The following is a 27,274-nucleotide window of genomic DNA, read 5'->3' on the forward strand; positions in this document are numbered from 1 at the left end:
TAATGTGGATTTCAGTGTGATGGAAAAACACTGAAAAAGATTGTAGGGGAAGGATTGTCTGAGATTTTGAATTTTTTGTGCCAGAAACATTAATATCTCTTTTCCAGATGAATGCATAGTTATGACAAATAATAAATAATATATTTAGCCATATATTGTGCCAAAATGATTCAAATAACTCTAGTTAGAATGGAAACCCAACTATTAGATTTAGTTTCTTGCATTATTTTATAATTCTGACTCATTACATCCTCCTTTTTTAAATTTTGGATGCAGGCATTAGAGGTCTGCCTTGTCTGCCCATAATAACCTTTGCTAAGAAAATGTCTTAAAATTTAAAGAATCGATTAAAGCAGCAAACAATTCCAGATACAGTAAGAATTATTCATGCGTGTATATATATATATATATAAAGAGTGAAATTTTTTAACTGAAATCTTGACTTTTATGAAAATTTACTAAGGAACTTGCAGTTGGGGAAGTATTTGAAAGCTTTTTAAAATTGACCATCATAAGGAAAAAAGACTACCTTAGAAAGTTTCTTGTAGAGTTTCTGTGTATGACTTTGTCAGAGCAGTTCTTTGTTTCTGCTGAGAGCCACCTGCTTCTACTGCCTGATTTGGTTTTGGATGGTGGCATGGGAATTTGGGTCCCAAGGCAGGAGGCAGGATCTGCAATTAAAATACATGTAAAAAAGAATTATATGGAAATGCCAATTAAATAATGGAAAGCAGGTAATGGGTTTGAAAAACAGAGTTCATTTTTTTCAATCAGCCTTTTTTGCTTTTAGAATTTAGGAAGCAACTTCCCCTCTGAACAGCTAAGTCAGCAAGAAGGAGCTCGTGCTTTGGAACCCTTCAGCTGGTGGGTGTATGTAGCTACCAAGGTGGAATTTTCCTGAGAGAAGCAAAATTATTTAAAGTCACTGAAGTTTTATTGTATCTCATTTACAATCAGCAAATTGAAAAAAAATAAAAAGATTGTCAGGAAAAGAGGATTATAAGGCCACGTGACCCCCTCAAATAGTATCTAGTACAGTGTGACAGCCAAGTACAGTCCTTGCTATTAAGAAGCAGAAGAAAGTTAAAAGACTTTAAATCAAGCCTCAGATTCTGCCTGCATCTGTCAGGGTCTTTATAAACTCTGGCAGCACCTTTGGGCTTGGTGATAATGGAAATATACCTGCAGAACCACCAAAACTGATCTAATTTTGGGAGGTTCATATAATATTGACCTATCCAAAACCAGGCACAGACAGCACAGAGAGGTGATGTTTCTCTCAGGGATAAAGAGTAGAGTTTCACCCCAAAGTTTCACCCTGATCTTTAGCTGTTGTCAGAGTCAGTGAATTAAGTCTTAAGAGATTGAAATTGCCCCAGCTGTGACATAACTCAGCTCAACAAGGCCGAGGAGTTCTTTTCTTGATTTGGCATTCAACTACTACAATAATGGCACCTTGGACTCCAATAGGCTCTAAAAAGGCAACCTGTCAGGTTTGTCACTAATCTCAATTTTTAGTTTCTTTTGACAGAAAATGTTGCTCTTCTCTTCTTATCAGATTGATTCCTCTTGAATAGGTTAGACCGAGTGAGGATGTTGCTCAGTCATGCAGCTGATTCCATCAGGTTTGTGCAATATCAACTGCATTAAATATACATTCAGGAATGAAAAATTCCAATTGTGGTTTGTATTAGGGCTCTAGGAGCCCAAGAAATAGGCAGATAAATTCTTTACATGCCCTTTGGTGACATGATTTTGTTCTTGGTATTTGAGTTTGTCTGAAATAAGTGTTCACTTATTCCCACTTTTTGCCCTCCCTTTTTGTTATTAAATGTTTCTTTGTAGTTTAGCCAATGGCCCTTGACTATTCAGAGATGGTACAAACTTTGTAATCATCTCTCACGAGGGAAAGTGAATTTCTCTTCTATAAAATGATTTACCTACCCACTCAATCAATTCGAAAACTTCATTTTCCTTTGTATAGAATATAAGATCTGTGTTTGTTAACAACTCACCATTCCCAGTTTGTTATATATTTCTTTAGAGAACTGTCACTTAGGTAGTAACCCTTTGCATGTTTACCCTTGTTGTATACATGTAATAAATTTTGAAGGCTTCACAAAGGAGTTTGTGTAAATAATGCTTTTTAAAAGATGTTAAGTGTCATTGTCAGTGTTAGTATTTCCAAGTGTGTAAAGTTTGACAAAGAGATTAAATTACTTCATTCTCCTAAGATGGCTAACATCTTTTATTTCCTCCAAGGTTTTAGGATGACTTCATTCTTCACCATGTCAAATTATGTTTTTAGTCTGGGCAGAAAAACAGTCTATAATAACACTTTTTTCTTTACTGAAAAACTGAAATATTTCTTGATTGGTATTTATATTGTTCTTATCCAAGATTTTTATTTTCCTGGGTTTTTTGGTTTGGCAGTTTGGGTTTTCTTTTTTTTTTTTTTTTTTTTTTTTTTGTTTTGTTTGTTTGTTTTGTTTTGTTTTGTTTTGTAATTTGTTTTTTTGATGCTAGCATTTTCTGGGCAGCAGAAAACCTCCAGTTTCCAATTAAATATCCTTGTATGTTTTACTGTTTTAAGAGAAATTAATACAACTTTTAGGACACAGAAAAGTAAGACAGATTTGTAGCTGTCAGTAGAAATTATTCGCAAGCAAAAGTTAAGGAAAATAAAATAACTTTAGTAAATTAACTTAAATTTAAGAAATCTGTACTTTGATGTTGTCTGATTGCTATTCCCATGTTCTACTAGCTAACTGAAAGCTTTATATAATTTCCACTAACACTGGAGTCTCAGCTCATATTGTTTGGTCCTTAGCTGGATTTCTAATTTCTTTTCAATTTTAGTCAGAAACCCTGTTGGCTTTTTAAGAGATTTGCAATCTGTAGCAGTCATATTGTACAGAACAAGAGGAAGAGTCTGTGCTTGGTCTTCTGTTTAACAGGAAGGCTGTCTTCAACAGAAGTGCTCCACTGCTATTGCTTTTGCAACATATCATTACAATCAGTATCATTTGTTCCATGCTTTTTCAGCATCTGTGAAGCAGCAGCTGGTTACTGCTTTCTTCATCACCAAAGTGCTTTCAAGGACATTGGACTAGAAACTTCCAGGAGAATTTTATTAATTTGCAAACACGGGAATACGAGTATTGCAATGTTGGTTTTAAATGTAGGTCAAGTAAGATGTTAAAAACTACTGAGAAAGGCTCATCCACAGTGGGAATGTGTATGTTAATCCAAATATGAAGCATCCTCTTGGAAGCAATGGAATATTCTTCTTGTCATTTTGATGATTCTCCATTATTTTGATAGTTTTAGTTTTCTTCTTTATAATTACCTTTTATTTTGCTAGGGATACCAGAAATAATATTGGTTCCTTTAAATCTTTGTGTTGACATAAAATATCAACATTTGATACACTTCACTCTGGGGATTTACAGGGATCTATCACAAGTAGATGTTCTTTAAATGAACATCTTGGCACATTTTAGCCACCTATAATTCTTCTGCAATATTGAACACCTACAAATCATATTAATTGGTATTAATTGGTAACTCCCCATCTACATTTCTGTGAAGTTTGACAATAAACCTAAAAAGATGTGGACATTCCCATTTAGAAGGCATCATGCTGTTGGCATTTCCTTTGCTTATTTGTTCTTATGTTAGAGTGGGATTCAATTTTTATGGCAAAGCTATCAAGATAGATATCATGAAGAGGCAGTTGCTGTCTTAACTAATCAGCAATCTTTTTAATAATCCAGCATAAAATTGGGGAAGTTCAGATACAAAATGGTCAGAAGTTAATGCTTTAAAATAGCTAAGAAACTGTAATAGAGACTTTATGGGACAGAGGAATGTTAGATTATCTCAGTGTTTTGTCATATTCTTCATTTAGCTAAGCCAAACCCATTGCAGGTAGTGTTGGATAACACCATCAAATGTAGCAAAATTGCTTTGAACATACTGTAAGATGACATCTCTGTGCAAATTGTTAGACCTAGAAATTAAAAATAATTCTTGCTTTCATAGTTCTTTTAGAATGAGTGAGGCTGGTCATTTTGGAAAGAGGCACAGCAAACTTTGCTGTTGGGGTTTGTCCACCTACCCATTTCTTGCTAAAGTATCAATACTTCTATTGCACTTCATTTGGTGAATATAAATTCAAATCAATAATTAGCTACTATAACTGCTAATTAGCTACTATAATTTTTAAAGAAACCTCATTTGTTCTCTTCTGTTGTTACCTAAGCATAGATTCATTGAGGTGGGATGGATCAACTTTCTTGTTCAAAGCAGAATCATCTACAGCACAGTGTTTTGGAGGTCAAGCCCATTTGCAGGTGGGCTTCAACATCTCCAAGGATGAAGACTTTACAACTTCTATGGGCAAGCTGTTCTTGTGTTCAACTCTCTTACATTTAAAAAGGGGTTTTTCTATGAGATATATTTCCTTTATTTTATGGTGCCTCTTTAACTTTCAATGGTTACTGCTGAAAATTGCCTGGCTCAGTCTTCTGTAGTGCCTTGCATCTGAGATTTATACACATTCTCTGTTGAATCTTTCTTCTTATGGATAAATGATCCTAGCTTTCTCACTCTTTCTTCCTATGTCAAAAATTGGAAATTATTTTTATTTACTTGAGGAAACTGCTTTATATATTTTAAATACAATTCTAAAGTTTATTCTAATATTCTAAATACAATTCTAAAGTTTACAACTTCCTTATTGTCGTATTTTTGTTATTCCTGATAATTTTATTATAGATATACTGATCCTAAAATCATCACATTCTTCCCATTTCCCAATTAAAATGTCTTCTAGGACCTCTGCATGTTATTTTAGTATGTAAAGTGTCTCTAATAATCAAATATTTCTCATTACAGTTTAAAAATGAAAAAAATTACAGTAAGTGTCTGCAGTTGTGTAACATTTAAGGTGCAGTGGTTGTAATTATTACTGTGGAATACTAAAGTACATTTATTTCAAAGGTATTTTGATTTCTGCCATCAGGAGGTGTGTGTCCTTGTACATAAACAGCACTAGAAAAACCTTAGCTCACCCTGTTCATACAATCATTTCCTTTTGGTTGACAGACTGTTCTTCACTCCCTTAAAATGGCCAAAAAACATTTTCTCTCTCTGCCCTTTCCAGGAAGTTGGCATTACCTTGGAAAATAAATAATAAAAATCTCCAATTTAACCTTTCTGAACTGCAAAACCACTGACAGTAGCTACCTATGTTTTTTCTGAACTTCTTTTTTTCAGTAACACAAGATTCCTAATTAGTCTTCCTTCTTCAAAATTCTTTCCCCTGAATTAATTTGTAACTTCTAAGGATAAATACTTTCCAGTTGCAAAGTTGCACTAATATTTAGTCTTCTCTATGCACTGTCTTTCAGTAAAGGTCAGTGAGGGACAAGAAATGTGACTTCAAATGAAACAGATCAGTAAAATTATTTTCATGGAGCTTACATAGAGTAACAAGTGCTAAATGTTAAAGTTTTTTGCTCTACTTCGGGTTCTTTCTCACTTGGAGGCATCTCACTCTGGTCAAGCATCTTAGAATCCCATCCTGCAGAAATGTGTGTAAGGCTTTGAGTTTCTTTTGTGCAAAATTTTACACAAATGAAAACAGCGAAAAGAATCATTGAAGTATGACTTAAAAGAATCATAATTTCATACAAATAGCAGGATATAAAAGTAAGTAATAAAACACTTTAAAATATATCAAGGTGCCAATCAAGTACTCAGGATGAGGGATACAGCATCCTCACTGTTTATTCAGATTGATTTGAAAGTGAAGAGACATGAATTCCATTTAGATGTTAAGAAGAACTTCACTGTGAGAGTGGTGAGGCACTGGAACAGGTTGTCCAGAGAAGTTGTGGATGTCCCATGCCTGGAAGGGTTCAAGGTCAGGCTGGATTGGGCCCTGATCTACCTGGTTTAGTGGAAGGTATCTCTGCCCTTGTACAGGAGCCAGATCATCTTTAAGGTCCCTTCCAACCCAAACCATTCTAGGATTAGCTGTGGAAATAGAGGGTTTTTTTCCTATCTTATTTGTTGGTCCCATGTGCTCTTCTTATTATTAACTTTTAGGTAACCTTTTCATTTATCAAATACAGTTTCACTTAGAAACCCACTTAAGTTAATGGTTAAAATCCTAAAATCCCTTCTCCCCTTCCCTTTTCACATTCCCTATGTGTTCATGAGCTTAGTGATTATGGGAAATGTTATGTTATCCATATAACATTTTCATTAACTGCATGACAGGTCTTGCACCAATCATATTGAGCCAAAATCTATGATTTATAATCAGTAAATTTCTTGACTATCGTGAGACTTTTGCTTAGTTTAAGACCTTCAGAATTTGGTCTGTAGTTTTCTCTGTACTAAAGGAACTTGATCATGTTTTCATGAAATAAATCTAGTATTTTTTTTCTATTGGTTTCTCCCTTCCAGGATCTCATTTCCTCTAAGACATCTGGCATGTAAAGTTGGCTGACAGGAATGTTGCCTGGTGCATGAGCCTTGGAATGTTAGCACTCTAAAGCTCAGTGCCATATCATGAGTGTGTTTTTCATAATGTTGGGAAGGATAAGTTTCCAGTTTATTCTTGTGCACAGACTCAGGAATTTTCTTTTGACAGTGCCTTCACCAGTTTTTATATGTAGGAACTAAACCTGTATCTGGTATTGTACAGAGAGCCACGATGTGTTTGATTAACCAGTCTCAAAACAAGACATCAAAGCTGAAAAGCTTGATTTCTCTCTGAATTGAATGCCATGAATGCATTCACAAGAATTTTAGATGTTTTTTCCCCAACTTGTTTTTTTACTTATCTGTTACAAGGTTGATGGACTGTAAAAATATTTGCTTTACAAGAATAGTCATGCTCTATGTCTTTCTAGTAAAACAAACAAAACCAAACACCAGTCAACCTGAAACCATTCTTTGGCTCCACTAATACAAGGGGTTTTAACTGATCATACTTTATTTTGGATGGGGCTTTTGGGCAGGCTTATAGCTGAATTACTGTTAGTTTTTTAATATAAGGAATGTATAATTGAATTATTCTGAGCTGTTCTCATCTACTGCACAAAACATATGAGTGGTATTATTCCATTAGTCAGAATTGCATCACATTTGAGCTGTCATACACTCAGCTATACTGAAGTCAGGGAGCTGCAGCTTCTCTCCAAACCTTCTTAAAGTTCTGTGTCTGTCACTTTAAACCATCAGGTGAGTGCCAAATTCAACTAAGCTCATTGAATATACTGAGGCTAAAACTGCAGCAAGAAGTTAGAGAAGCAAAGCTAAGGAGAGCAAACAGGGGTGGTGGGAGCTAGAAGAGGAATAAAAAGGCAGGGCTGAAAGCAAGGAAGCAAAAAAGACTTTGTTAAAATCAAGGCTTAGATAAACCAAATGCACACTGCATAAATTTCCTTAGAGATAGCCTGGTCAGTCATCCATGGCAAATGTTCCCTATGCTTCAGTTTCTCAGTCTGTTTTCTCCTTGGTGTCACTGCTCCTCTTTCTTGCTCAGATCAGGCTGAAGCTTTCTCATTTGTAGGTTTCCATTCGGCATATTTGATTTTCCTTTCCCGTCTGGTTTTCCTTAATTCTGTATTATACAAAAAATTTCTCTTTTGGCTGCTTTACATCTGTGGAATTCCAAGGGGAGAAACCAGATTTTTTTTTTTCTAGTAAATAACAATATAACAGTGAAATACTCTATTAACTGCCCTACTCACTGTAAACATTTCTCCAGTGGCACTGTAATAAATGTGTATAAACTCCTAGGATTTCCATTGCTATGGAGGTAGGGAACTTGGCTTGGTTTTTGTGTTATTGAAAGATAAGTCACCAAAAACATGCATTTTTTAAGAAAGAAATTACTTTAGAGAGCCAAACATTTTGCAGACTGTGTGTAGCCCTGAGTCTATGCTGAGAATTTTCTCCAGAGACAGAACCTAAAATAATATAGCCATAGAAAGGGTACTGCATGAATCTGAAATCTATGCCTCCTTCAAATTTCAGCTATTGGTCTTGCACAAAGGAAATAGGTTTAGATTACATCTGACAAACAAAAACCTTTCTGTGTCACATACATTTACAGTTTAGAGGAACATTAAAAAAAAATATAAGTAGATTATTTCTAATTTCCAGTAAATTATGTTGCATAATTCTGTGTGCATAAAGGATTTAAAAATTTACACCAGAAGCAGATTTCAACATTTTCCTTGAAGAATTAAAAAGAAATGTGCAGAATCTTGAATTTTGAACTCAAGTTTATGAATATCTGTGATATTTTGCTAATTTTTTTAATAATTTATCTGTGCTCTATAGGTTCATTGATATCACTTGCCTGTCAGACAATGCAGTTAATGGAAGGCAACAGTCTTTTTATGTGTTTCATTTATTCTGTCATCTTTTTCCAAGACTTGAAAGAACCCAAGCATTTCATGTTTTCTTGTTTGTCATGTTTCCTAGACCAGTGGTTATTTTTGCTTCGCTTTGGTACTTTCCATTCAAGACCATTTATGGACTTTGATGCAAAAGCTGAGCACAGCATTCTGGTGAAAGCCTTAATGCTTCTGAAGTTGCTGTATTTTATTTCTGTTTTCTAATCTTCCTCCCCTAGTTTTGAACGTGGACTTTACTAGGAATTGGCTCCATTGGAATGAAATCAATAGTTAAGTAAGTTTAGTTTGCTAAAGGTGAAGAATACTTCTCCTTGCTTAATGTAATTTATGTGCAAAAATATAACAGCCTTCTTCATTTTTATTCTTTACTGTGGTGTTTTTGTATTAGGATGTGACAAATTCGTCTCTAGGGGATTGTAATTTTGAATCTATAGCATGATGTTACATGAGTGATAAGGTGTTCTAAATTGCTCTATGAGAAGCCCTGTTTTGATTTCTCAGTCATAGGTTTTGTGCTAATAGGGAGATGAAGCATTGTTATTTAAAATAGCTCATAATATCTATGGCAGGATAAATTTGACACTTCCAGAGGACTTTTTTCTAAACTGTCTAAGAGCCAGGCCTGAAAACTAGAATTTTCGAGTTACACCTAGCTGTTCATTTGCACTCATTCACCACAGTAGAGAAAGAAATTTCTTGAAAACCCCTCTTACTTTTTTTCTATAGTGAATCAAGCAGATGCTAAGCTAAAGTTAGCAGAAACCAGAAATCAGTTGCTCAGTGTTTCATGATGTCTAAAATTCTATAGAGATAGGTGGATATATTTGTTTATATAGATAACCAAATTTAGATGTTTTATCCCAAAGCTGTAACTGGGTCAGCTGGCATTCTTTTTCCAAATTTCTGCCCTGGATGAACTCTTCTGCATCCTCTAGAACAATGAAATGAGAAGTTTGAAAGAAGTGTTTACTCCTTAAAATGCTGCTTTGCTAATATGCAAAAGTCACACTTGATCTTCAAAACAAAAGATTTTTTACACGGACAAGTTTAAATTCTTGAAATATTTCATACCATATTTTCCAAGTATAAGTTGGCAGTCATCTGGAAACTGGGACTATAATTTCTTAGTTATAAATTTGATCTTCTTCAGATTTTCAATTTAAGGTGAGATGAATGGCCTTAAAATGAAAGAGGGTAGATTTAGATTTGATTTTAGGAAGTTCTTTCCTGTGAGGGTGGTGAGGCCCTGACACTTGTTGCCCAAAGAATCTGTGTATATGCCCTGTCCTTGAAAGTGTTCAAGGCCAGACTGGATGGGGCTTTGAGCATCCTTGTGTAATAGAAGGCGTCTCTGCATGTGGCAGGGTGGTTGGGACTAAATGATTTATAAGGTCCCTTCCAACCCAAAGCGTTTCATGATTCTGTGAATGTTTCCCTTCTGTCAATAATGATATGCTTCCATACTCTTACTGCTTTCTTCTTGACCCAGTATGGAAACAGATGTCTTTACTATGCCTTTAAAATAAGTAAAATCTTGGTCCTCTTCTGAGCAGAGAGCATGACAAATAATTATGTGATTTAGTGTATTGACTTTTCTGTATTCAAAAACTGCCCAAATCTCATTTGATTAAGCATAAAAATACTCTGTGAATGTCATTAGGAATATCAATGAATATTCACGTTTTAATTGCCTCTATTTGGTTTTGATAAGTCATTTTTGAATTGCCTGTTAGTCTTTCCTCTTATCTGAATAAAGTTTTATTCTCCAGAGACTGAAGGAATTGTATTCACTATATGATTTCATTTAAGAATTCTCTTTTTAAGTTGAAGTTGAAAACTTTAACCAGCTGGTAAATTAGAGTGTACTTGTTACAGCTTGCTTGTCTGAAGATCTTGCTTCCCTTATAATACAAGATTCTTAAATCTTACTGGCCAGATGGTGGTCAGAAGAAGGGTCTCTCTTAGCAATTCATAAAGTATTGGTTTATTTTCTTGAACTGTCTCAGGATTTTTGTCTCTTTTGAAGTTTTTGCCATTTTGACAGCATAGTCTCTGTTGTGCAACCCTACTGGCAAAAAAAGGGTTGAGAAACATGTAGCCATTGCTGATTTCTCCTAATTCAATATCACTTGATTACTTTCATGATCTCAATTCCTGTTTTGATCCCATCTAGACGTAAATTTCTTAAGTGATAGAGACAAAATCCCTTTACTATTTCTCTTGGTAGATGAATTTCTATCTATGTTTTTTCAGGAAACCAATGAGACTCTGTTTTGACAGAAGAATAATAAAAATAAACATGTTATTGATAGGTATATAGTTCAGATTGCAGTAGAAACTAGTGCATGGCAAGTGTTGGCAGTGGTTGTAGAAAACTGCATTTGTTTTAATTTACAGGCCTGTTCAGAAGGGCTCTGATATCTGAGGATGGTACTATGTGGTTTCAGTATGATTTCTATGCTGATGTTAAAATAGCAGCTTACTGTCCTTCACCTTCTGAATTTGCAGTCTGGTAGATTCCAATGGCTGAGACTTTCATACTTAATTTGTACAGCATTATAAGTGAGATAAATATATTATATATATATATATATGTACACACATACCTGATATGTTTATCTAACACTATGTTCAAATGAATGCAATAGCTTAATTTTTTTTTTGGGTTACTCTGAAAAGCTTGGGTTGACTTTATGTATGTGTTTTAACATACAGATTAATTTCTTTGGCAAACAAAGAGTTTAAAACAGTGATCAGCAATGATTAAAGGCAAACCTAAAGACATAAGCAACAGATTTAAATGAGTGAATTGGCATTGTCCCATGGTATATAAATATAGATAATCTCTTTGTAGCTAGATAAGGACATTTTATAAATGCTTGTATAAGTGCTTGACAGCACTTCCCCTTGGTGTCAGTTCCTTTCTCATCAGGTCTATCATACACTTGATGCTCTGTTTTCTGACTCTAGAATAATAGAATGGCTGCAGCAAATTATTTGGTTTTACCAGTGAATATAAAACCAGTGCTGGAATTCTTGAGTGCTGCTCTTGATTTTGTTTTGAATTATCTGATTTTTAGCAAATTAGCTAGAATTCATTCTTTTGCTTTTGTTTGATGCAAAAAGAAGATAATTCTGCTTAATTTTCTCCTGAAAAACACTGTGATAAGTTCCAGAAGTAAAAAGAATTATTCCTCAATGAACTCATAACATAATTTATCTGTACTAGTTACTGTCAACTTTTTTATTATGTTCAAATTATATGGCATATCACCTTGATAATGTGTTCAGACTTCAGTAATCTGAGGTACCACACAACAGATTTCTAAACTGAGAGTATTAGAGGGGCTTTTGTCATAGATTATTATATATTTTCTATTATGTTTTAGCTTTTACATTTTTGCATTTGTCCTTTCAGTTCCCTGAAACTTTTTAGGTTAAAATTTTGCAGATTTATTCTCTTCCTGAGCAGTATCTGTAGTTGTGTGAACATTCTAAAATTTGGCAAACAACAGACATTTCTGGATAAGGGGGGCAAGCTCCATAGGAAAGAATCTGCTGTATTATAAATTACCATGGATTCTTTCTAGCCAAAAATTGAAAAAAAATTTTAGAATAGAAGAGACATTCCAAATAAGAATTGCATTTGTTTGTTCCACTGTTTGCACTGATAGATTAAATAACCTTTTCAAATTGTATATTGCACATTAAGTCAGCTTTTTGTGCAGCTGGAGGATCTCTCATCTGCACAAGCATGTGCTGCATATATCTAATGATTCTTGCTTTCTCTAAAGCTTGAGAGAGTTTAAGAAACTGATATAACAAGTTAGGAAGAAATCACAAGATACTGGAAAAGTACTGTGTTGTCATGGATTAATTCTGATTTTTTTAATCAAGGTCCCAAGGACAATTTACCTGTATCTAACACTATTGTGCTGACTGATATTGGGAAGTTATTCTCTGTAATCCATAACAAAATAAAAACAGTGTGAATAATTTATCACATTTGGGAATGTAAGAGGTATAATGAAGGAGGTTTATAAAATATTCTTTGGAAATTTTCAGCTTTAAGTAAATAAGTTACTGTGTTTATTTGCTGCTGGGAAGCTTGAAGAAATAGAAAGCACTGCAAGGAGGAGACAAAGTTTCTTGCTCATGGCCTAGGTTTACTCTCACACAAGAAGGCATATAGTGTGAAAAATATTTTCTGAGAGATTCTCTGGATGGATAATTACTAGAATGTGAAGAATGGGAAAGAATGTTTAGCACTGATACTTTTTGTATAAAGAAACTTGTTTGCACACAACACAACAGTTGAAAAAGGAGCAGGGAGTAAAAAGGAAAGTGCTTCCAGTACTGATGAATGCTCAAGATAATTCCAGCAAAGATTGTTTTAGGACAGGATATAATAATTGCCATTTTCTGAAGCAATAGTTTATCAAGATACTGGAAAGTTACTTTCAGATGAAAATTCAATCACACATTTACAGAATGTTCTTTCCTTACAGTCTAGAGCTTCCTCACAAGGGAAAGAAGAGAGGCAGGCACTGAGGTTTAGGCTGGATATCAGGAAAAGTTTATCACCCAGAGGGTGGTTGGGCACTGGAACTGGCTCCCCAGGGAAGTGGTCATTGGAGTTCAAAAAGCATTTGGTCAGTGCTGTCAGGCACATGATGTGATTCTTGGTGCTGTCCTGTGCAGGGCCAGGAGCTGCACTTTGATGACCTTTCCAATTCAGAATATTGTATGATTCTATATTGTATTAGCTTAATGTGATTGTATATACACTTTCTAGGAAGCTGACCCCAACAAATGGTGGCGGCGGCTCCTCAGTCAACAATGTTACCTGAAAAGTAAAGATCTGCTTGCATAAAGAAAACAGAAGGTGTAAGGAAATTAAAAATCTTCATGGTGCTAGGAGCCACTGAATAACCTTACTCTTTGAGAATGCTCCTTCAAAAATCAAAGAAAAAATATGTTGATTTGGGTTTGTTTTTTTTTTTTTTTTTTGCAAAGGAATAGAAGAAAGTAAAAGAAAGGAGAAAAGTAAGAAGCATAAATGGAAACTAGCCAAAGAAAATCTAGTCAAGGGAGTTTTACTCTGGCAGGGGAACAAGTTTGAGCTATATGAAATATAGGAAGCCTGAAGTTTATAATTTTTAATTTATCTGAAAGACATATAGTAATTTAAAATCCTTAAATGAAATACAGTTTAAATGTATCACATATTAAATATTGTTGAAGAATGTCAGTGAAGGAAGAAAAAAGGAGAGAAATTGAAAAAGAATAAAACTCATTGCAAAGCCTTCTGTTGAAGTAGCAAGAGGCATATCATGAGCTCATAAAGGAAAAATATAATATATCTATATTAATAAACTTACAGGGAAAATATTTGTGGAGTAAGAATTTTAATAATTGTACCAATATCACTTTCATTTTTGAGAAAGGGTTTTTTTAAATGGACCTCCTTATGGTATATATTTATGTACTGTTTAAAATAACTTACTGAGTCTTGGCCCAAGTCTTGGATGGCATTTCATCCTGGTAATTCTGTTACTGCGCTGGAGCTTAGAATAAGTAAGTTTAAAGAACCAGTCTTCTTCCTTTTAGAAAGGAAGTAGAAATGCAGAAAGACTAAAAGAGAAATCATTCAAACCAGAGAATTTCTTTATTTAGTGCCCAGGAAAGTTCCAGTCTGTCTCAGAATAGAATGGTTAGAAAGAAGATTGACTTTATCCTCAAAATTATTCAGAAGTATTCAGAGCTGGACTTGCTGGACTCTGGCATTCTACAGGGTATAAAAACACAAGCTGTAAACTTGGAAAATTTAAAAAGGAGAACCTGGATGAGTGGTTACCTCTGAGGGCAGTAGAAGTATCCGTATTTGAACGTGAGGTCTAAGTTTGTAAGGTGCTAGTGAAATTCCTTGAATCACTGGAGGCCTTAGATACAGTTAGCAGGCTGCAAGTTCAGCCTTAAATTATTTTGATTTTGAGATTCAAAACAGCATGGATGGTGAGATAGGTAGAGCAAAAAGTGAGATGAAGTATAGGAAGGCATATTTTAATATTAACTGGTGCAGTGGTTCTGGCTGGCATGGCAGAGAATATGTAATATTTGAATGAAGTTGAAAAGATGGGTAAAATAAGATAAATGCTGTTTAAACAAAACATGAGCAGCAGGAAATATGTTTGATAGTAAGATTTATTTGCATAAAAGGCTACTTGAAGTGTTTTGTCTGAAGTCAATTGCTTATTTATTGATTAAAAAACGACAACAGAATGTGTTTAAAGCAGTACAGGATTGTTTTCAGCATGTTAAATTACCAAGAAATTTACTGACTGATTTGGCTCTAGAAGTTATGTGTACAAAAAAGTATTTGAAGCTGGGAAGTACCAACAATGATAACAATATCCAGACGAAAATCTGCAGGAAAGGCAATGATATAAAACATTATTTGGAAAGTAAGGTTTTGAAGAATGTGAAATGAAGAAAACTCTCCCCCTTGTACAGTATGAGTACAAATTCTTGTGGGGATTCTGCAGCCAGGTAGTTTTAATAAAAACCATATGAATTCAAACACAGGTAAGAGACTGATTCTCTGTAAATTGATTTAGAATAAAAATGATAGATGTGACAGAAACTTAAAAATGTATCTGAAATACTAAAGCCTAGAAAAAAACTGAAAAAAAAATTTGGCAACTTCTCTGTGGAAACAACTGGTTTTCCCTGCTCTATCTGATTTTGAACCCAAAATATCTTCAAGTGATTGTAGTTATGTTGTGTGCCATGAGCGACTGAGGGCATGCTTAAAGGTGTAGCACTGGGCATCCCAAAAATTCTGGCATTGTGGCTTTGCCTTCTCCCCCTGCAGATTTTAAGCTAATTGAGGGATGTGCACAATCAATGGGAGATCTGATTTCATTCCACATTTAGCCTGATGGCATTCAAACCTTTATCTCTCAGCATGCCCAAATCAGTAGACTTTATCGGCTTTTTTTGTTGCAAGGGCTGGGAAGACATTTGCCACTTTTCCTATTCCATCAGGTCACCATGTAGCAAGAATAGGTGGTATATGGAACAGAAGGAAAAAGCAAACAAAAAGAGTGAGAACATTACTTAGTGGAGAGAGCACATGCTGAGAAGCAAGTCCTGGAGAGCTTGGAGTCTGATGCAAAGACAGTGCATTTTAATTGAAATGGTTGTTTTATTAAAGATTAAGTCCAAGCACTCCCCAAACAAACAAAACCAGCCCAGTGGTAATCTGAAAATCCAGCTTTAATCTTTGTTTTATCTCAGTTTGACTAACACTTCTCTTCCTGATCTGTTCAATTTCTTCTCAGTGTTTTGGTTGTCAAAATACAGAGATGACAAATGACTTCTTTGCAGAACGCCGGCAGAAAATCTGTGTACGGCTGATGCATCGAGCAACATGTGGGGAATGTTAATAGCTCTGTCACCCTCTCAGTTGGGAAAACACTGCTCAGAGGTAACTCTTTTTCACAGAGATGATACATTGGCTTAAAACCACTCCTAATCCACTTCATATTTTTACTTGTTATATCTCTTGTACACACTTTTTAGATAAAAGTTGTAAGAGCCAAAATTTAGGCAATAATATAAGAATAAAGGGTATTTAAAACCAAGTAAAGCTGGATGAAAATACAGGTAAAGGTACACATAGCTTAATGAAGTTGTCCATGTATATAAAAAAAAAAATCAGTTTAGTTCTCTCTAGTATTCAGTATAAACTTTGCACTAATGAAATAAGACCGTCTACCATGACATTATTAGCTGCTGTTGTTGATAGTCCTAATTTTCACTAAGCTTCCACAAGTCCTGTTAGCCTTCATGTAGCAATGGTTTTCTAGACTGATTGTTTTTTTCTTTAGTTGTGATTCAAAACCTGTTTCAAGTTAGGGCAATAAATAAGATGACTTCCAAGTCAATTTCCAGGTTTGGTTAATATGCAACAATTCTTAGATCAAAATACCTACAAATTTAATTCTCTGTGTCTGAGGAAGCACACAACTGAAGAAAGAGGCTGAACACAGAAGTTTTTATTTTTTCTGAACTGTTACTAATTTCTTGTACATTTCTTCAATCTGTGTTCTTATTTTGCTTGTGTTAGCATAGCCCATCATCCAGGTGTATTTATCAACAAGCTGTTCATGTAAGATTAAAAACCTGTGGTAATGCACTACATATGATTAACAACTTTTAAAACCTGTGATTAAGATGAAAAATAATGGATTTTTACACTTTTCCTTGTCTGCATTGCCAAACTCTCCAATTGTGATCTCTTTTGATTGAATCTTGTCATGAGAATGTAAGAATGAAAATGTGTTGAATTTTGCTGAGTAATTATTTTTAAACCAAAATCTCCCTAAATTGCTCAAGTATTAGGATAAACCAGTGTCTATTAAGCATTATTGCCTGTAAATGTTTAAATACAGAGAATTTTGTATGAAGGGTATCCCTTCAGGGATTGTGCACTTAGAGATCGTGCATTTGGAATCTGGAATGTATACTATGGCAGCAAGATAAAAACACAAGGAGTTGGAGTAAAGATAGAATGGGGTAACCAATCCAGGAAACTGTTTTGCCCTTTAGCCTAAATCAATATCTAGGGAAAAATGCTAGAACAAGGCAACACGCAGTGAAACTCCTATCCTCCACTGATTCACAATTTTCGGACTTCCCAGACCAGAGGCATTTTTTGTCAGTTTTTGCCATGTTAAGGCTGTTCTCAAGACTTCCAGCACCAGAGTTCACTGGCAGAGAGGATCATTTCCCAGAACTAAAGTAGATGGAATTATGAAGCACTTCAGCCAAATGGAGATACACAAGTGTTTGGGACCACATGGGGTACATAGGACGGTGGTAAGGGAGCTGCACTGTGGTGTTGTGAGGCTGTTCTCAATCATATTGAAAAGATTAAGGAAAGTGTGTGAGTTTAGTGGCTGAAAAAGGCAAATAGTGCACCCATCTGAGAAGGCTATGAGCTGTGGACATTCACATTGAAGGACAAGTTGATAACTGGGAATGGTCAGCATAGATTTACCATCATCATGCCTGATCAATCTGATTACCTTAATATCATCTATAAACTCAGTTCTTACTGTCTACCCCTTCTCCTGCTCATTTAGGGAAAGGCTGAACACTCAGGGTGCTGGAACAGATTGCATCAAGGTTTCACATATGGTGCCACCTCCACTATCAACCGGGCATTCCTGCTGATGTCCCTCCACTGCTTTTTTTATCAGCAGTGTGCAGGTATGAAGAACTTGCCTCTCTTTCCATGGCAGTTTAGTGTTTAAAGAACTTTGGATGAGTTTGGATGAGTAAATTTCCTAAATTTACACACATTTAGGAAATACCAGATGGCCATGTTTTTCCTTGACTAGGTTCTTGTCCTTTTTTAAAAAAAGAACTCCTAATAGATTTCTGAAACTTACCTCACAACAATCTTCCTTTTCCTGCAAGATGCCATATTTATCATATAGTATTTATTCACCTACCCACAGATTCTGTTCTCAAGAACAGAAGTGATAGAGATACAAGCCAGATACTGGCTACCACATAGTTCTGTTGTAGTGAGGAGCTTTTGAGAGACCTCTGTAAAGCAGAGTTCAGTCATGTTCCTCTGTGCATGAACACAGTCAGCTCCTGGTCATTCACTTCTATCAATTTTATCTCTAGGTTCCATAATTTCATCTGCTGACACTTCCTTTCATCGAGGCTCTTGAGCCACTTTCCATGCCAGCTCTATTTTAGGATGAATGGAGCCTGATCACCCTGCTAAGGTATGTCCTGATTTTGGTGTATTCTGAGAAAATTGAAATGTACATGCCAGGGAAGGGAAAGGAATAATGCAAATCGCTGCAAAATCTGCATGGATGATGAATTTTCAACACATTTTTTATTAACCATAATCCTTTATTAGACCTCACAGAGGTGTAAACTATACATACAAATACATTAGAAAGATACCCTCTTAACAGTAATGCTTCACATTTTGGACCTGATACCAAGAGGGTTGCAAACATTTCAGTACATTCTACAAACCAAAGGGTGCATTAGCCTTTATGTATACAGAGTGACAAAGCCCTTTACTGAAATCAAAGTAGATAAAAGTGAAAATCAGTCAACTACCTCTTCCAACCTTTACCTACCATAAATGCATATAAAAGCCTTTAAAAGCATGAATACACTATTATTTATGGAGCAAAGTTTACTGTTCTAGACAGCTCATAGAGAGAGGGGAAGAGAATGGTCAAGATGGCATTACATGAACTGCAAACTAGCAAAACTTCTTGAATTTTTTTATATTTGTACATATCAAGAGCTCCATTTTTTTTGATTTATTGGTTGTTACTAAAAAAGCTTATAAGTGCTAGATGGGGAGAATAGCGCAACAAAGACATTGTTGAGGTATTTGGGGGATTCTGCAACACAATGATGTTACATACACAGTATGAAATATTATTTGTCATCAAGTAGTGACATTGTATTATGAGTAAGCACGAGAAAATAAAAAAGAAAGAATAAATCCAGTTAGAACTTTAATAGATATTTAAATGGTTTCTAGTAAATGAACACTTAACACTTGTCACTGTTTGGTTATAATGACTTGAAATGTTGATAGTAGGATTATTCAGTAGTGAAATCAGAAATTCATGTATCCACATTCATGCTTTGCATCATGGAAACCCCAGTTTTTGTCAGGATACCAATTGAGGTCCAACACTGAGAAAGAGAGGACATTTACTCCTTATGGAAAGACTGTCCTGAAAAGCAAGTGCTACTAATCTCTTTGTTTAGCATTCTGGGTGGCTTTGCAGTAATTTGGGAGAAAAGAAAGCTTATATATGATTTGATTATCAGCAGCAGGTGGTGCTGCTTCTTCTACTTTCATTTTGTTTCCTGACATCCTTGGTCTTGATAAACATGTTTAATATTCAACCTTAAGACTCCAAGGATTAAGAAACTGTGAAACAGAACCATCACATTCTGACAAAAGCAATGAGAGGTGTCAGACTACAGGTGAAGCTGTTCAGAATATAATGAAGTACCAATCTGCTTTCAGTGAAGTCTTTTATGACTCATGTCTGATGAGACTTAGTTTAATCAGGCAACTATTATCTTTATTCTTCTGAGAATTATTTTTTTCAACTTGCTCAGGATTTCTATAGAATTCTGTTGGACTAATTCCTTAGAAATTGTAATAAATGAAAATATATGAGTGTATCACACTGTATCATGTGCTCTCACTTGTATGTGCTGTATTATATTCAAACTTGTCTCTAAGTGGAAATATTGGAGAGAACCATAATTCTTATGCAGTATTTATATTAATTGCATTTGAAATTCTAGTGTAAAAAAAAAAGGATAGAATTAATTGCTGTGCACAAAATAAGGACATTTTATCTCTTAATTGATAACACTTTAGTCTGTTTTGGATCCTTTGTCTTTGATCATTTTTGAAGTGAGGATTTTTTTCACACCATAAATCAGGTTAATGCCAGTAAACCAGGAAGAGTGGAACATTCACTTGATTTTTAAATTTATGAAGTAATATATTTACAACAAAATAGGAGTTTCATTTAACCAGTTGTTTATATAGTTATCTGAATAAACCTTTTTCTTTAACATGAGTACATGAAGCAAGATCCAATTTGTCAGGATAGAGTCCTTTTTGTTTTGCAGGTATTTTGTTGCTGCTTTAGAGGAATGAAATTCTACTAATGAATTGAAAATATAATAATGCAATGCCTTTGATTTAGTTAAAAAATGGTATGAAAAATTATCTCTCAACTGTATTTTTTTTGTTTCTCACAAACTTCTCACAAACATTCAATAAAATGTGAATATATAGATATTTTAGGTGGGTGTATGTTTAATACTTGTAGGAAAGAATGTTTAGCAGCAGAAGTATCACATTGGTGCTTTTTATGACTTTTGTGAGCTAAGCTGGCAAAATAAAAAGCTACTGAACAGCACAGAGAAATCAATAATTATTATAAATAATTTGGGGTATAGGAATTTGCTAAGCCTTTTCCACTTCTGATGTAGTTAAGAGTGCTGTAGAGGTGGATGAATTATTCTTACAAAAAACATATAAATGACAAAAATAATAGTTGAGGTGATGACAGAAATCATCATTCAGCTCTGTTTATATTACCTATTATTCTTACTTTGAAGAGATGCTTGCACTTAAAAAACCCACACTTAATAGAAGTTTTATGGAGAAAAATGAAATAGGAGATAAAATTTTAATACAGGTTTTTATAATATGGCCCTCAGAGTTAGTATTTTATATCTGTATCTAAACAGATAAATATATTTGCCTGATGACAATGAAGAGGTGTCTTATGGTTTAAATATCAGGTCATTTCTTTAGGTATGAAAAACAAAGACAGGACCTAAATTGTGACATCCATATTACACAATGCTCTTCTAAAATTAGATTCCAGTTGGATTACTGAATATAATCCATAAAATCTGAAGAGAAAAAAGCAAGCATTTCAAATTTTACTTGACAGGAGAAAGAAAAGCATAATATACACGTGCACACACACATGCACATAGACATGCACACGCTGTAGCATTGTCTATATATACCCATATATATGTACATGTGTCTGTATATGTGTATATATACACAACTACACCCTTTATGCAGCTACTGATAAGATTTTAATGTAATCATCAGGGAGGTCCCTCCTGTTTTGGCCTCTGCCAGAATGGAATCTCTATACTGCATGACGTGTAACCAAATTTCTGGCATTCCCATACCCCCCTTGGTGTAAAAAAAAAAAAAGTCAAAGAAGATTTCTATATATCAGATACTGTGTGTTTGGGCATTTATAGTCCAGTAAAATACTCCAATGCTGTCGCAAGCAACATGTTTAATGTAGGAGTAGAATGGGTAACAACTTTGTGTTGAAATCTTTCTTTCCTTCTTTCAAGACAAATTTAATCTAGCTGCTTTACTGAATGCCACTTCCACACATGAATTGGATAATTGGTAATCTCATTAAGAAAAATTCTTTATTTTATGCGGATTGTACCCAAGAGAAAAAAATATCACTCGTCTCCTCCTCCTTATCCCTTGCCCCCAGAATCAAAACAAAGTGAATAAAAGCAAAACAACCCTCCCAAACAAACAGACAAACAATAAAATTATGTTGCAATAGTCTTTTAACTGAGTTTGCTGGGTGGAGCAGGAGGAAGGAAAAACGTTGGTTTTGATTAGAAGCTGGGTGTTTGGAAGACTAATTTCCACTGACCAGTAACCTAAAAAGAGGGACCAGTATAAATAGACCCTCCCAAATAAATTATTACTATTCCTTTTCAGACTAAAAATAAAACATTTTAAATATATGGATTATACCTTCATCAGAACAACATAAGTATTCTATTTGGCCTATAGGTTCCAAGAATCTCTTTTTGGGCTTAATTTAGGATAATTTCAAAACAGAAAAATGAAATGTGAAATTTTGCACATAAGGTTGTTCATAGTGACCACATAAAGTAATAAAAGAAAAATAATTCACAGACTGTTAGCCATATATTTCAACTTTTTCTCACAATTTGGAACTGATGAGAATTAAAAACCCCAACAATTTCCTATTAGGAATAATTTTTTTCATTCCTTGTTAAATTCAGATGTGCTTGCATCCTTTGTGGGTTTTAAGAACATTAAGTTTTCAATTAGGTGCCGTGAGTAAGAAAGTAATCAGGTTAAACTGAAAATGTGTGCACAGTGATAATCTCAATCATATCATGCCACTGAGCAAGACAAATTCTATACTGATTTCAGACTAGAGTATGGCTTAAAAATCTCTGGTATGATATAGGACTTGCACAATCTGAAAAGCTTTCAGTCACATCAAGGCTTTCAGTTTCCTGACTTCTAACACTTTTCTTCATCTGAATTTCTGACTTGGAATAGGAATTCAGAATTTCATTTAAAGTTGTGAATTTTTGTGGCATTTTGACTCTTATTCCTGACCCACCTGCATCGATATAAGATTACTTTGCTGTTTTTTGAGCGACAAAAAGTTGAAAAGTTATGGCTAGTTTTATTTCTATTTTAATAACCATACCTATGTAATTTTCATACATTAAAAAAATATTTATGCTTTCTTTTATATTTTAGTCAAGTACTTTCTTAAACAAAACAATAGCACCACTTTGGCATTGTTGGCCAAATCAGTAACAGGTAAAGCAAATATGCAAATACACTTTTCTGGTCTTGTCGTATCATGCACTTGCTTGTAGAATGGAGAGCCAACAAGCCACAGGGCTTGGCCTGAAGTCTTCATTAATCGACTTTAACCATTGGTACTGAGAGAACAAGGAGCTCAGGGGCAACTGAGCATGGCTCCTAGTTTTGTGTGGAATTCTCTTCTGTAAAAAAAGCTTACCACTAATTCATCCTTCAGTCTTACCAAAGGGATCAGCAGGGTAAGCTGCCTTGGAAATAAAAGGGGGCTATTTTCAGGTATCTACCAGGACTGGATGCAATATCCCAGGCTTTGATTTTCTTGTCTCTCTTGACTGAATGGTGCAAATAAGCTCATACAGGTCCTTCATGGAAGTGTGGGTTTATAACTACATTTTGAGCAGAATGAAGAATTTATTGATTTTCCATTTAAACTCTTAATGACTAATTATGTTTACTATGGAGTTGAGACTTAAATTTTGCTACCTTGATGAAAGAGAGATACTAACTGAAGTGGGTTTAGATCTGCAGTGCTTTTTGGACTGATTGAAAATAATGAGGTTTAATTCACTTTTTAAATTATGCATTTCAGTGATATTCTGTGTAATAGTTGGAATTTTAGGTCTATTCTAGAAAGCAGAGATCTGTGATCTCTGTCATGTGACTTACACAATAGGGAAGGATGAGAAATGGGCTTTTGTTTAGCATTTCAATGATTTATGAGAATCAATAGCATCCAGTGGGAGCCCTGTTCCTAAATATCTGGAGTGATTTTAAAAATCCTGCTGAACTTTTCAATTTCTCTGATTAGAAGATTTTCAAGGCAGACTGCTTTGTACTTTTGGGAGGGAGATGCTTTAGCTCATGCTTCAACTTCTTTAAGTAGTGGATTTATAGTGATTATTAAGCGAATGCAGCTCTTTATCTTTCATACTAACTAGTTTACCATGTGCTCCCTGCCATATGACTGGAGATTTCTTATACAAAGTGCATTCCCCACCCATGTATTTCCCACTTCTGTGGGGCTGGAGCTACTTCCCATTTTGTGATATTTATTCTCTAGTAAAGCAAAGTGTTGCCTTTGAAGTTTGCAGCTATTCAGTATTTATTTTAGCTGCTTTCAAGAATTGTTCCAATTTGTTTAGACAGTTGTCAAATTGTGATAAATATTGCTGTCTCCGAGTGACATTTTCTAATTATGGTTTTTCAACAGGAGAAATATAGTGGCATGAATGTGTGTGTGAATCCCAAGATAAGACCAAAAATTTGAATTAATTTGCAGGAATTAATGCAAAATGATGTATAGCTATTCAGTTAAAAGCACATCAGTAAAAAAGTTATCTACAAAGAAACTTGCTGCCACAGATATCTCAAATTGCTTTTTACCCTCACACCTTTTTCCCTCTTCCCCTTAGAAATTCAGAAGAGACAGGGGACAGAAAGGGTCATGGGGCTTGAAATGGAAATATGTATTCTGTCTGTGACATCAAAATAATGGCTTGTTCTTAGATTGCATTGCAGAATTCTTACAGCCACTAAAGTAAAAGTCCTTCCCTCTCCATCCCCCCTGCCAAAAAAAGGCCTGTAGGAGCTGTGACAGGTATCAGAATTGCTAACTCTGTTTATTGAATTGGTGGTAAATAATTTAGGTTAGTTTCCCCATCTGTTTCTCTTTACTTTCTTCCTTTTTCAACATAACTATCTCAGTCAGTGAGAGCTGTGACATATTTTTTTATTCATTTGCTGTTCTACTTTTACATTGCTATGGCAGCTTATTGTGCATATAGACATCCATCTCACAGAAAGCAGAGGGTTTAAAGAGTTGTATAGGAATACATTGCACTTGTTAAAAATACAAACCACAAATTTTCTATGGGAATAGAAAAGGAACTACAATAATTTGTTAGACTTTTATGACCTTTCCTGCTTGTTTCACAAGGGACTATTGAGGAGCTGTACATATGCAGTCTGGAGAGAACTTTCTCTTGTGTTTAAGTCAATAGTTATCCACTCTCTCTTGTGCTTTTAAAGCCCTTTCTTCTCCAGAAGGGATACTGCAGTAGAAAGTAAGGCAGATTTGAGCAGCCTTCAAAAGGAGATACTTCCTTTATAGATCTAATCTGCCACCTCGCTAACTGCTCCCTTCATACACTGTTTTCCAGGCCCCCTTTGGAGCTGACCAAGAAATGCTTCCTCCCTTGCCTGAGCCTACCACATGCAGCATGGTGAGGGGGAAAAAGTTGAATGGGACCACACTGGGGTTCTTGGACAGGGTGGATCAGTGCCTTTCTCCTCCCTCCCTCTTCCTCTGCCTTCCCTTCTCTCATAGACAGGTTTAATGCTCACCTTGGGACACTGTTGGCTGCTTATCTTCCTTCACTGCTTGGCCAATCTACACTGGGCTGATTTACAAAAATGCAGCAGAGGTGTTATTCAAGGAAGAACCTCTGCAGGGCCTATCAGAGTTACATGGCAGGGATTATCTGGGCATCTCTGACTCCCACAAGAGCACATGAATGGCACTTGTAAGTGAGGGTGTAAGGATGCTATGGTTAATCTCTCCTCAAGGACTCATTATACACCAGTAAATTGGTGATTAGACTAGCTTTTCTGATTTACAGAGGTATGCAGCCCAACTCAGTCAGGTAAGCCACATCTGGTTTTGGGCAGAATTAAAATGGAGCGGGGCTTGAGTACTCCTTTATGATTGAACAGAGTGCTGATATTTCAGAAACATTTAGGCCCTGGTGGACTACTCTTTGAAGTCACTTGTTTGGCAAATTGTTTTTCAAATTGACTTCCCTGGGCCTATACATGAGTTTCTGTTCCACCTAATCAGATGTCAAAACACCACCCTTCAAGTATCTAAGAGAAAACAAGTATTTTCTTTTGAAGATGGTAAAGTTATTTTCATGTTGAAATCTGAAGCCATTTTAGTTGATTTAAGCTGAATATTTTTGAAAGTAATTTGTTATTTAATCTTTGGCTTGGTCTTTTTTGCTTTTTACCATATTTGCTTTTACCTATTACTGTTTTGGCCAGACCCTTTCATGTAACAAACTATAAAATAGCACCGTTGTACTATAAAACAGAGATTTTTTTACATACTGTTTGATATATGTGTATTGTTGATATGCTAAATTTTACATACTGCATTATATGGAGGAAGAAAGAAGTTACCTATACTGTTACAAAATAATTACCTGGAAGAATCATTACTGGTTCGAGAGCCTATGTATGCTTTAACTGCTTTTAAAAATCTTTTGTCTCACAAATTGCAAAAAGAATTTGCATGTTTGCAAGAGAAGGAAGAATAAAACTGTCTTAAAACAAATGCATCTATAACCCATATTTTGTCGAAATGCCAGAGATGGAATTAATGGATGTTTAAAACTGTATATGTTACCTTACTGCTGCTGTTACTGGGAATGTCAAACTGTGCAAATATGAAGGGGTAGACAAACAATGTTTTCAGACACTGTAAAACAAACAGCCTGTTGCTTGTTAAGAAGTGCAAATAAAAAAAAACACCACTTAGACAAGGCTGATGAATGACTCCAACAGCCAGTGTTCATAGGTTAATTTAGTGCAATTGGATCCATCAAAAGCCCAAAAATTTGTAGGCTTTTGAGGGGCACAGGACTTTAAGAGTTTTCGTGCAGGACATTTAAAACAGGTTAACAAACAGCAATATATCAACCACAGAATTTTTTTAGCTCTGGTCTGGTTAAAATGTTCTGTTCTCTAAAGACTTAATATTGGAATGTTTAGTTGCATTGTTCACTGGGAGAATGCCCATTGGTTGAAATTGCATCAAGCTTTTTAAAACAAAGGTTTTTTTTAAGTCTTCCAATGTTTAACAAATAATTTATTTACAGCAAAGTATCCTGCAGATGGCACATTCATTCTTCATTCTTGTGGATGGCATGTTCTTACATTCTGTAGTTTCTGTTTCCTGTGTTCCCTCTACTTGTGTTCTTCAAATGCACTTCCTGAAAGTTTAGAAAGAAAAATTTATTACAGGTAGTTTTAAATACATTGTATGATCACAAAACTTATAACAGTAAAAAAAAGTTGTCCAGAGTGCTGGAACTGCTAGGTAATTGTGTTTTAATCAATAATTCAGTTATCTACAGGGAACTTAACTATGCAGAACTTCTGTACCTGAAATTCCCTCTTCTCCCAGACATAAACACTTTGACTGTTGTCATTCTTGATCATGGCAGAAGAGGCATCTGCGGCTGGAACCTGGATGGGCTTTAGTAGTACAGCAGGTACCAAAGATTTCCTTTCTTTCCCAAAGATATTTGCAAAAGGAGGATGTAGATGGGCCAGGAAACTTTTGAGTTGTAACTGCAGGATTTATGGAATCTCTTGGGCTTCGGTACCAGGTATTTTCAAAATTGCTCTGCTATCTACATATTGCACAGATGGCATAATAGATTTACTCCTCAATAGATTGAGGAGTAAAAAAATTGTGGGTTTGCTGTAGGACCTGCAGCCATATAATTTATATTTTCAAAACAGACAAGGTGATGTGCCAGGCAAATCAAGAGAGCTTTGGCGTGAATAATGCCCTCAGTTCCCTGTCATTCCACACACA

The 27,274-nt window shown here is 35.1% G+C and overlaps 1 protein-coding gene across 1 annotated transcript in view; it reads right to left on the reverse strand.

Annotated features, from left to right (window-relative positions):
• Positions 1–18,333: 18,333 nt before the first annotated feature.
• The window catches only part of IGF1 (insulin like growth factor 1), a 55,134-nt gene continuing 46,193 nt past the window's right edge, over positions 18,334–27,274 (reverse strand). Inside the window, exon 4 of the mRNA XM_036401101.2 lies at positions 18,334–26,663. Coding sequence (XP_036256994.1) covers positions 26,604–26,663 — 60 coding nt within the window. The 3' untranslated portion in view covers positions 18,334–26,603. The remainder of the gene's footprint in view (positions 26,664–27,274) is intronic.

Source organism: Molothrus ater, chromosome 5 (genome assembly GCF_012460135.2).
Source record: "Molothrus ater isolate BHLD 08-10-18 breed brown headed cowbird chromosome 5, BPBGC_Mater_1.1, whole genome shotgun sequence".
Classification (NCBI taxonomy): Eukaryota; Metazoa; Chordata; class Aves; order Passeriformes; family Icteridae; genus Molothrus; species Molothrus ater.